Genomic DNA, 11,932 nt, shown 5'->3' on the forward strand with positions numbered 1-11,932 from the left:
GGCACTCCATGTCAAAAAGGTTGCCGACCCCTGGCTTAAAGCATATCAAGAAGTGTCCAGTTTGTGTGTAGCAACAACAAAATGCAAATGCTATTTTAAACACTGCATAAGCTTCAAAGTTTTTAAGGAGGAATTTTATGGACAATTCAAAAAAATCTCCTTCAAAAATGTATGTCACATTTGTAGCATTTTAAAACAACTAAAAGCTATTCTAAGGATAAATACAGAACTTTAAGTTGCCCTTGGGGGTAAAGTTCACTCCACAGGATTACAGCACACAAGTCAGGGAACAAAACAGATATGAATCATGCAAAATTCATCTAAAACAAATTTAGAGGACATATGAGAAATGGATAACAATTTTCTGCTTTTTGGATATAAAAATAAAATCGATTTAAATGTATAATTCTTAAAATAATAACAGGGGTCAAATCCACAGTGGCAATTCAACTCATCAGCTATGTAACTTTCCTTTTTTACATTGAGTAGACTTTTAGAGTTCATGGATGCCAATAAGGAATATATATCATTTGTTTTAGCAGAGATTCAAAAGGTACATATTATGCATTTACAGCTGAGACGGTTGTTTGCCAGGTGAAAATCATATCTAGGTAGATAGTTGACAGTGACAGAAATGTGTTTGCTATCCGTTTCGGCAAAAACGAAACTTTGCTGGCAGTGCACATATATTTACAGACAGACAAACACACTGTCAAATGTGTGAACCCAACATCAAACTAATACGGGATTCGACGCTTGTTTTGTTAACGAAAGAAGGCTAAATGACCATTAGCAAACAATCATCAACAACCCTAACACTTGCTGCTAAGTCATAGCTGGCTAGTTAGCCGACACACCTCCCTATCTGGCATAAACCAGACTATGATTAATAAAATAAGTTATGATGACCAATGTAGCTGTCACTGACTGACAGGACGCTTATATGCTTGACTTGACAGTGGCTAACCCAAGTAGGCGAACGAGATTTGGTTTAACCGAGGGAGGCTAACAAGCTCATTCGGTGTCATTTAATACACTTCCAACACAGATATATAATCTCTTTATTAAGAACTGGGTGTCGTGAGTTACTGTACTTCCATTTTAAGCTAGCTGCGTTGTTACAACTGTCAATATGGCTGTTTATATGCATGTAATTTAATGTCTACCTGGCCTGATGATGAAGCAGAATCTGATGTATCTGCTACTGTAAATACACAGTAACACTCCGGTTGTGTCAACACCTAGCGAGCTGCCTACCTAGACCGCATTTGGGATGTCAGGAACACGTTTGGAACTTATGAACGAATTTTCTTGACTATGGAAACATTTTTAAACATTAGTTTTAGACATCATAGGCCGTTTGGAACGTCCCAAGCGTGTATATGATGTCCACAAATACTTCCAATGTAGACAGCACACTAGGTTTTGAGACACCGCCTCAGTGCTGCCATAGCATCAAAGCTAATGCAGAGTCACTCAGCACGTTATTTCACCCCTGCGCGGAGCAATTCAACAAACAAGCCCTCGTCTGACCTGTTGACGATGGATCCTATAAGCTGAGGTAGCTCCTTCGTTTCGAAAGCCGTGTAGGACGCTGATAAAAGTGGCCGTACGGCTGCGGTCCACTCAGGTTCTCCATCTCCTCCACTCGACGCCATCTTGAGATCCTCTTTTAGAATCTAAAAACGGAAATGAGGTTAATCATCAGACGCAAAATAACAGGATGTGTCGTTAGAGATAACATTCAAGTGCATTACGTCATGTTAGAACGTCGTAACCTTTTAAAATTACACACGATGCCAAACTGCGGTAGGGCTGTTTGATTCCAGAAATGTTGGAGTCGACTCGTTTTTTTCGATTCTTTTTCGATCCTATTCTAAAAGGGAAGTTAAAGTTTAGTATATAAACTGCTCGATTTAAAGCGTCCTTTTCACCATTTAGGATATAATGAATGGCATTTACTATTTATAGGTCAATTCTAGTATTCAATTTGATGCACATCTCAAAGTGCAACGCTGCAATCCAGATACATTTGAGGGAACATTTATGTACATTGAAATTGCCTGTTATCACCCATCAGTTTATCTAGTTATAAAGAGGTTTATATTAGTATGCAGTTGTCCACTACCTTCTGTACACTAAATAAAAATGTCCAAACATACACTTTAGTTTTATAAAAAAAATCCAGGTTTTGTACTTGTTTATTTAATATAATATTACAATATTTTTCTTAATGCATATTCATAGAATAATTTAAATGTAAAAATTGTGTAAAACTAATAAAAACAAGTGTGCAAAACGTTTTATTAATATTTTTAATTAAGTTTTTGTTAATATTGAGAATGAATAGAGAAGAGTTAGACTCCTGCTTTTATGAGTGCAGTCCATTCATCGTTTAAACTATAAACTACGTATATATTGATGTGAACTGGGAAGCTAACTCTCCATCACTTGATCCTCCTCTGTCATCTCCTGGTTGCAGACAGGTGTTGTAACATCGGTGAAGTTGTTACTATACAACAGGGACATATGCAAGGATCCTTTTTGTGGACATCCCTTCACTTTCAGCACCATCATCCCAGCTATTCTCTGGACTAAATTAAACCAGCTGTTGGTTCCCACCTCTGTCTGTCAGTGGATCACTATCTTTCTGACCGATAGGCTGCAGTAAGTGGGACTGGGTAAATTAACTTAAAGCATCTGTATGATCAGCACTGGTGCCCCCCAGGGATGTGTGCTCTCCCCACTACATCTTCTCCCTGTACACAAATGACTGCTCCACCAAGGACCCCCCCTGTCAAGCTCCAAAAGTTTGCAAAATTTACTGTCATCAGACTCAACCAGGATGATGATGAGTCTGCATACAGAAGGGAGGTGGAACAGCTGGCTGTCTGGTGCACTCAAAACAACCTGGAGCTGAACTCTCTCAAAACAGTGGAGATGATAGTGGACTTTAGGTGGATCACCCCAACATTGACCCGCTCACCATTCTGAACCGCACTGTGGCAGCAGTGGAGTTATTCAGGTTTCTGGGCTCTACAATTTCACAAAACTCTAAGTGGGAGACCCATATTGACTCCATTGTGAAAAAGGCCCAGCAGAGGTTGGCCTTCCTTCACCAGTTGAGGAAGTTCAATCTGCCACAGGAGCTGCTGACACAGTTTTACTCAGCAGTCATTGATTTTGTCCTCTGCACTTTAATAACTGTTTGGTTTGGTTCAGCTATGAAATCGGACATCAGAAGACTACAAAGGACAGTTCGCACTGCTGAGTGGATTATTGGTTGTCCCCTGCCCTCCCTTCAAGAACTGTTCACTTCCAGAGTGAGGAAGAGGGCTGGAAATATCACTCTGGGCACCACTCACCCAGCCCACTATCTCTCTGAACTGTTGCCTTCTGGCCGGTGCCAGTGCAGCAGAAGAGTCAAGCACAAGAACAGTTTTTTCCCTCAAGCTATCCATCTCATGAACAGTTAAAACTGCGCAATTAAGCAATAATTTTGTGCAATACACCGCTTAATCTATTTATATTCATCCAACATATCCTACCTCTTCTGTTTTGTACATCCATAACCTTGCCAAAAATATTGGCACCTTTGGTAAATATGAGCAAAGAAGGCTGTGGAAAAAAAATCTGCATTGTTCACCCAAGATATGAACAGAGAACAGAGGCTTACTCATGGTTAGTGAGAAAGTTAGCCGTGGACTACCATGGATAGTGTCCGTAACATTACAGCTCATAATGATATCATTATATAAGACTCTTGAGATCGACCACGACAAACAATCTGCATAATTCTACACAATTGTAGGTAAAAGTGGACCCACAGCTATTTGAACTCTTGGTAGCAGATAAATAAACAAATAATCAAACATACATACAGGTTGTGATCCTGAAGTACCAGATTGTCCTAACAAAGTCGGAACTGCACCATCTTTCAGGGGTAACTGACTTGAAAATCTGGCATTGGTTGTGGTTGTACTGCTAAATAATTCAAATACATTTTAACCACTGATTCTTCAATGCGTCTGCCTTTGGAAGTCCAAACAAAGAGGTTTTACTTTTTTAGTGAAGAAAACAGCATCTTCTCAACATAGCAACTGCACTAACCAAACTCATCCTGGCCGCTCCTATAACAACGGTTGTTTGAGGGCAGGCCAAATTAGCCCTTAGGGCCTTTATGCAAATTTATAACATAGTGACATAGATACTTTACGGAAGAAATGGCTGGACTACAATCCTGCCATTTCTTGTAGCTCTTGAGAAGTGTTTTCTGTGGGAGAGAATATCTCCCTTTTGCGTGGACTTTGTGCTTTGTAATTTTGCAGACATTTTACATCCACAAACAGCTATATTACACAATAAAGAAATGTAAAATCCCAAAAAGCATAATAGGGCCTCTTTAAAATAATGTTTATTCTGTTGATTCCTGTTTTCCATGTCTCTTATTTTGAAAAGTTCATGTCATGTGTTTCCCTAGTCATGTGATGTTCTGTTTTATGTCATGTTTATTCTGTTGGTTCCTGTTTTTTATGTCTCTTATTTTGAAAAGTTAATGTCATGTGTTTCCCTAGTCATGTGATGTTCTGTTTTATGTCATGTTTATTCTGTTGGTTCCTGTTTTTCATAAACTTTTCAAAATAAGAGACATGAAAATATGACAGATATGGTGAAATTTATGGATGGGCTCATTCCGAGTCTGCTCAACATAACAGGTCATAAGCTGGAAATCGAGCGAGCTCACAGGGTTCTGGCTCAGAGATCCGCTGAGGGAGACAGGTCCTGATCAATTCTGGTCAAATTATCCAATAAAGATCTTGTGTTATGTGAGGTGAGGTCTAAAGGAAGTTGAAAAAACCACAGCATTTTCTTGTTCCCAGACTTTGTGAATACGGCAAGAGAGAAACATGATCGATTCAAGGAATCCAAGAAACTCTTACATCAATGGAAGGTCACTTTTGCACTGCTATTCCCGGCCAAATTGAGAATAGATGCTAAGGATGGCCGCAAAATATTTACATGCCCACATGTCCTTCATAAAGTCATTGGAGTGAGTAAGTCATTGTGTGCTACTTATGTACTCACTGAACATTCACTTTACTGTTCGAGAAACTAAGCACCTTTTTTGTTTCATTTTGTGCTGGTTCCGCCTAGTGGCTGGAGTTTGTTTTGTGGAATAACACTCCTTCCGGACAGTTTGTGGATGAATCTGCATGTTCTTTGTGCTTTTGCTTCCTATTGGCTGGAGTTTGTTTTGTGCAATACTTCTTGCAGGACATTGGAATGATTAGATAATTTGTTGCACTCAAGTAACAGCTGAATGAGCCGGCTCATCGAACATTCATTTGACTGCCTGAGGAATCTGAACGGCTTTTTTCTTTTTTTTTCTTTGTGGTGGTTCCGCTAGCAGGTGGAGCTTGTTTTGTGGAGGAACACAACTTTGGGACAGTTATGTGGATGAATCTACATAATCTTTGTGCTTATGCCTCCTATTGGCTGGAGTTTGTTTTATTGATTATTTTCTGTTGAGTAATTCTGTCTCAAAAAGTTGTAAAGAAGCACCAGACTTGAGCAATCCAACAGCAAAGTTGTCCCGGGGGCTCTCATAGGCATACATGGACAGTTTGTGTTTAGAGGGATGGATGCCAGTTGGCGCTGTCGTGGGTTAATATGCATGTTTTTTTGTTTTTTCTGGGGGAAGTTCGGGGGTTGATAGTTGCACTAATGTTGGAATATGGTCGTTTTAATTAAATTTTTTGACACACAATCTATTTTTCTAATATGTCAAAATGTGTAATGTTAATATGAGCGGATTGCCTCTCTCCATGTGGAATGTGAATGGGTTGGGGCACCCCATAAAAAGAAGGAAGGTTATTTCTTTTCTTAAACGTAAGAAATATTATATAATATTTCTTCAAGAAATGCATTTTTCCCTCAGGAAGCTGAAAAATCTGGAAATATATTGGGTGGACATGTTTTCTTTAGTGCTGACTCAAGTAAGAGCAGGGGAGTCATTACATTGATAAGTAAGCATCTACAATTCAAATGTCTCAAACAGATTAAAGATAAACTAGGAAGATTCATTGTTGTTTTAGCAGAAACTCAGGGGCAAAGGTTCATTTTGGTAAATTTGTACGCATCTAACGCTGATGATCAGGGCTTTTTTATAGATCTTGAGGGGAAGTTGCAAGCCACTGGCACCCCTCATGATATAATATTGGGAGGAGACTATAATCTTTTGATGGATTCAGTCCTTGATCATAGTGAAGCAAAAGTGTGTAAGCCCCCTAGAGCAACAGTGACACTTCAAAGGATGTGTAAAAGCCTTGGAGACTTTTGAACCATATTTCTGGTAGGGACAATAATTTTTTATCAGTCCATAAGATTTATTATAGACACGATTTAACATTTCATTTGATGTTGATTGCTCATTTGGAAACATCTTAGTCTCAGATACACCCTGGTAAGTTTAGATGTGTTGCCATATAAGGAGAAAAAGAAATCATATAGTTGTCGCTTTAATGTGTCCGTTTTGCTAAATCCTGAATTTCAACAGATGTTAAAGACCAAAATCAATGTTTATGTGGAGACCAACTGGTCCTCGGAATCCTCTGTGGGTGTGGTTTGGGAGGCACTTAAGGTGGTTCTTAGGGGTCGGATCATACAGTATGCCTCATTCATCAAAAAATCAAAGCACGAGAACTCGTGGAGTTGGAAGGGAATATTAAAAGTGCAGAGGCAGAGCTGAAGTGTGCCAAATGTCGTCTGATGGCCTCAGAACTGATCTGATTGAAATGCAGATATAATACTATTTTGTCACAAAAGGTGGATTTTTGGCTATTCAGGGCAAGACAGTCATACTTTGAGTCACAGGACAAAGCAGGGAAGCTTTTGGCTAGATATATAAAGCAGAGAGAGTCTTTTTCTACCATTCCCTCAGTGAAATCTGCTGGTGGTGAAATATCTACCTCAGCCATTAACATCGCTTTTAAAGAATTCTATATTGATCTCTATAGTTCTACGTCTTTGTCTACTGATGAAGATAAGTTTGTGGAACTATTAGAACTCCCTAAACTGATGACTGAGCAAAAAAATCTCTTGATTCTGAGATAAACTTGGAGGAGCTTGATGAGGTAATTAAGGACTTGCCTACAGGCAAGCAAGGCTGGACCGGTAATCTGGCATACCAGGCATTTTCCCAGTAGGCCGACGCACTTTGTGGCCGATCATGGGCAGACTGGCCATCAAGAGAACCGAGTGGGCCGACCGCGAAATGTGCCGAATGCATAACGGACAACAAAACGGCGCTACGATATGTAGAAAAGAACAGCGAACTCCCTGTTCCAGCTAGACAAAAAAATTATCAAACATTTTGGCTAACCGATTAAGCAAAGTCATGACATCTCTATACATATAGATCAGGTGGGGGTTATTGGGGGCCTCAGCTCTTCTGATAACATTAGGAGTTTCATCAATATCATGTGGTCAGTGGCGAACGATCAGTCTCTGCCTTCTCACTTGAAGCCAAAAAGGCATTTGATCTGGATGAATGTGATTAATTTTTACGATTTTGGAAATGTACAATACTTTTATTGGTTCGATTAAGTTACTTTATAGACACCGGTATGCGGTATCGGTGGAACAAACATATTCTGTGTAAGTGGTGATTACTGCTTTTGAGAAAGGTCATGAGGCATTAGTGCAATACTCCCTGCTAATTCAGAGTCTGGGGGATGGAACTTCTGTCAAGAGATTATGGGAGAAAAATTTAAACTTGGTGTTGCAAGATGGAGTGTGGGCTAGGATTCTAAAACACATCAAGTCTGCATCTAGAGATGCAAAGGTTTGCCTTATGCAATTCAAGATTTTACATCAATTCTATTGGACCTCCTCTAGATTGTATAGGCTTGGTCTTAAAGACACACCCACCTGCTGGCGAATCTAATCAGAAGATGGAGACAAAACCCATGTTTTTTGGTGGTGTGTTAAGATCCAAGAATTTTGGTTGAGGGTTCAGAGTTTTGTGTAACATATTGGGTACTCAAATTTCATTGTGCCCCAGACTCTGTATTTTAGGCGATGGGGCGGTCATTAATATAGGGCAGGGGTTCTCAACCTTTTGCAAGCTGGGCCCCCTCAAAGCTGGTTCATTGCAGTTGGGGCCCCAGTGCCCCCCGCCCCGCCCCATGCTTTATTGTTGTTATTATTATTATTATTGTAATTGGCAGTAGCACCAGACTTCTAATGTGAGCTTGCAGGCATTATTATTATTATTATGAGTAGTAGTAGGCCTATCATCATTACTAGGCTATTGCTATATAATTATATGAGGTTACATGCTTTATTGTTATTATTATTATTATCATCATCAGTAGGCCTATTATCATTACTAGGCTATTGCTATAATTGGGAATTGGCACCAGACCTCTGATATTAATTTATGCTTTATTATTGTTATTATTACTAGGCCTAATAGTAGGCATCGTCTGCATTATTTACAGAAGCTTGCTGGTAGGTGATGTTAATGTGAGACCTGAGCCTGCTTTGCCTTGCAAAGATCCTCAATTCTTGACTCAATGTTTGATAAACATAGCCTCAAATCATCCTCGATTTGTGCACGATTGCGGTATTTCGTTTTGAGTGCAGTCATTTTTGAGAATCCTGCCTCACACAAATATGTCGACGCGAAAGGAAGGAGAATCTTCAAGGCGACGTCACAGAGTTCAGGGTATTCCTGCATCAATGCTGCCCAGAATGACGAAAGAGGGCAGGAGCTAAAGAGTTCCTTCACTCTACTGTCACTCTTCAGCTCAATAAGCTGTTCCTGCATATCAATTGATAGCTTGTTTGCTGTGCACACAAACGGATCTCGAACCCACGCAAAAGAGCGATAATCCTCTTTAAAGTACGTCGCAAATTGTTTTCTCATTGCTGACAGGTGCTCAGATGCTAATTGAAATAGGAAGGAGAAATCGTGTGACGTGCCTGCATCAGTGATAAAGTCTGCAAGGCTGGGGAACATGTCGCAGTTCCCTCGACTGATGCGGCCATGCCAGAGGTCTAGTTTTTGTGTGAAGGCGTGCACTTTGTCTGCAAGGAGCAAAATATGAGTTTCGCGGCCTTGCAAAGACAGGTTGAGGCCATTCAAGCGGTCAAATATATCCACCAAATAGGACAGAGACGCAAGCCACATAGTGTCATCCGGATGCTTCGCCAGATCTGATTTGATTTCTGTCAAAAACCACTTCACCTCCTTTTCGCAGCTCATACAACCGCTGTAACACCCGCCCGCCTCCTGGAGAGCCAGCGAACTTCAGTGTGCAGAAGCAGCTGTTGGTGCCATGACCCCATCTCCTGGCAGAGGACACCAAACAAGCGAGAGTTTAGTGGCCGTGATTTGATGAGATTTATTATTTTCACGGATTGATTCAGCACGAAGTCAAAGAGAACCATAAATTTTTTAGCAGCTAGTGCTTCGCGATGGACTATGCAATGTGTCCATTTCACAAGTGGAGCTACTTGCTGAACGCGAGCAGCTAGGCCACGCTCACGCCCCGTCATTGCCTGAGCACCATCCGTGCATAGGCCAACGCATCGGTCCCAAGCCAAACCATTTTCACGGATAAAAATATCAAGGACATTGAAAATGGCTTCTCCTGTAGTGTGCGACTGAAGAGGCCGGCAAAACAGGACATCCTCCTCAATCGCCTTGTCCCGCAGATACCTGACATAGGTGAGGAGCTGTGCCTGCCCAGCAATATCAGTGGATTCGTCCAGCTGCAGCGCGTAGTAAGGACTCTTTTTTACGAACTCTATCAGTTGCTCTCTGATATCATTGGACATGTCTACAATTCTCCTAGCGACTGTGTCATTGGACAGTGGTACTGCACCGAGTTTGGCTGCTGCACTATCGCCTATCATTATTCTGCATGTCTTGCGCTGCCGGCAAAATGAATTACCCAGTTTACCGATCCTTTTGGCATCTACATACGATGCCTCCAAACACTGTTTAGACACAGTGCTGCGCACTGAAATGGTTGCCTGTTGCTGATGGAGGCCATCAAGCTTTCTTTTAAAATATTCAGCTGGTTTATTTTTAATGCCAGCATGCTTTGTTTCGAGGTGCCTTTTTAATTTGCAGGGCTTCATACTGTCATTTGCCAGCACCTCAGCACACACGACACACTGAGGTCTCAGATCAGCCGTGACTGTAAACCCAAATTGAAGGTATGCTTCATCGTAGCTTCGAAGTTTTTTTGCAGCTGGTGGTGCGTCGGTTGGCTTGTTGGTCCTCACAAGAAATTTCTCCATTTTGATGTGTTTTCAATAAAGTTTAGGCAATATGTAACTGTGTGTGTGGTGTATGTTGAGAGACGTATCAGGGGCTAATCAGTCGGGACTTAGGCACAATCTTTAATTAAACGAACAAAATAATTATTTTGCAGACAATTCAGATTTTATTTTAATAATTAATGATTGTACTCCTCGTCAGTTTGTGTGTGTGTCTTAGTCGTGTGGGTAGTTTTAGCTAAGTGTAGCTACTGCCTAGCAGTTAAAAAAAAAAATACTGGCTAGGGCTGAGATTTGATCTAATCTTAAAAAAGAATGTTTGTGGGTTTAGTCTTTAAAAAGACTGTTGGGGTTTTGTTGTAAAGGCCTATGTAAATCGAGATTGATAAGACTAGCGAGAGCTGGCACAGCTTTTTGTGTGAGAGTGAGTGAACGTTTACATTTATACCCCGCTCTTTAAGCCAGGGCGGGAACGGCAGCGGCCATGCGCGATTCATTTGCAGCCTGGACGCGGAGGGGTGTGTGTCTCCTCTCTGCTCTGACTGCTGCGCGAGGCTACTGAGAGACTGACCGCCTGTGAGTGCTTTTGGACGGGAGAGGGGCTCACGGCAGCACCCGCTGTTCGTTGAGCACAGCAGGCCTAACTGCAGAGTGATTCGTGCTTTCGAGTCTCCAAACGCCACAAAAGTCTCCAAAAACACCAGTAAAAGTCTCTGGATTTGTCGCTTTTGACAAAAAAAAAAAAAGCCGCTAGGAGGATGATTTGTTTGTGTTATAATCAGTGCTTGAAGTGGGGGGAAAAGGTGGCGGCACTCTCTTTGCATTGGCAAATCATGACATTTTTACAGTGAAAAACAAAACTTGGAGATATTGCTGTTACAACAATGTATTGTTATTTATTTAGCATAGCACATCTCACAGCAATACTCAATCGTGTTTTGAATGATTCAGTGTTGTGAACGAATCGGTTGAGTCAAAGATTCAATGACCCATTCACAAACATCTGTCTCATTCTTGATGAATCGGCCGTTTGAACGAATCGTTTGAATGAACGACTCAATGACTCGCTTAATGAAACCGCTTCACCTGCATTTGCGCTCACTATCGACAAACCAATCAAATTTGTTCAAAACTTTGTCCAAACACATTTTAATTTTTATTCAGGAGTTATGTATATACAAAACTATAACTTTTTATGACAGTAGTTTAGTGATAAAAAAAATTTGCCCCCAAAACATTTTTTTCCAGTTTTTTTTCCCTTCCATCGTAGCCTACTCGCGCCCCCCCACCGGTTGAGAACCACTGGGGGAATAAACACGTTAAAAAATTGGTCCAGTGTCTTTATTGCCAGACAAGTGATTTTAAGTTTTTAAGAAGTCAGCTGGAGTGCCCACATTTCAGTAGTGGTACTCAGAGTTTGGGAGGGTGGCAGCTTTTGATGAAGGGGCATATAGAAGACAGGGGAATTTGGATTTGTTTGTTGGGAAATGGGGCAGATTCTTGCCGTTCTTGCAGGGTTCTCTGAGTGGAGCAGTCGAGAGAGAGGGGTAGTTGTTAATGTGTCTGATTATTATAAATATATTTTTTGTGTTGTGTTGATTTTCTTTTCTTTTCTATTGTGTGTGTATGTGCTCATGTGAGT

At 40.8% G+C, this 11,932-nt stretch overlaps 1 protein-coding gene across 5 annotated transcripts in view; it reads right to left on the reverse strand.

Moving 5' to 3' along the window:
- ubr4 (ubiquitin protein ligase E3 component n-recognin 4) overlaps positions 1-1,658 on the reverse strand; it is a 92,890-nt gene extending 91,232 nt beyond the window's left edge. For all 5 annotated transcript variants that reach the window (XM_052091240.1, XM_052091238.1, XM_052091237.1 and 2 more), the window contains exon 1: positions 1,534-1,658. In XM_052091240.1, the coding sequence (XP_051947200.1) occupies positions 1,534-1,658 (125 nt within the window). The remainder of the gene's footprint in view (positions 1-1,533) is intronic.
- Positions 1,659-11,932: the final 10,274 nt, after the last annotated feature.

The sequence above is a fragment of the Xyrauchen texanus genome, chromosome 25, assembly GCF_025860055.1.
Source record: "Xyrauchen texanus isolate HMW12.3.18 chromosome 25, RBS_HiC_50CHRs, whole genome shotgun sequence".
Lineage (NCBI taxonomy): Eukaryota > Metazoa > Chordata > Actinopteri > Cypriniformes > Catostomidae > Xyrauchen > Xyrauchen texanus.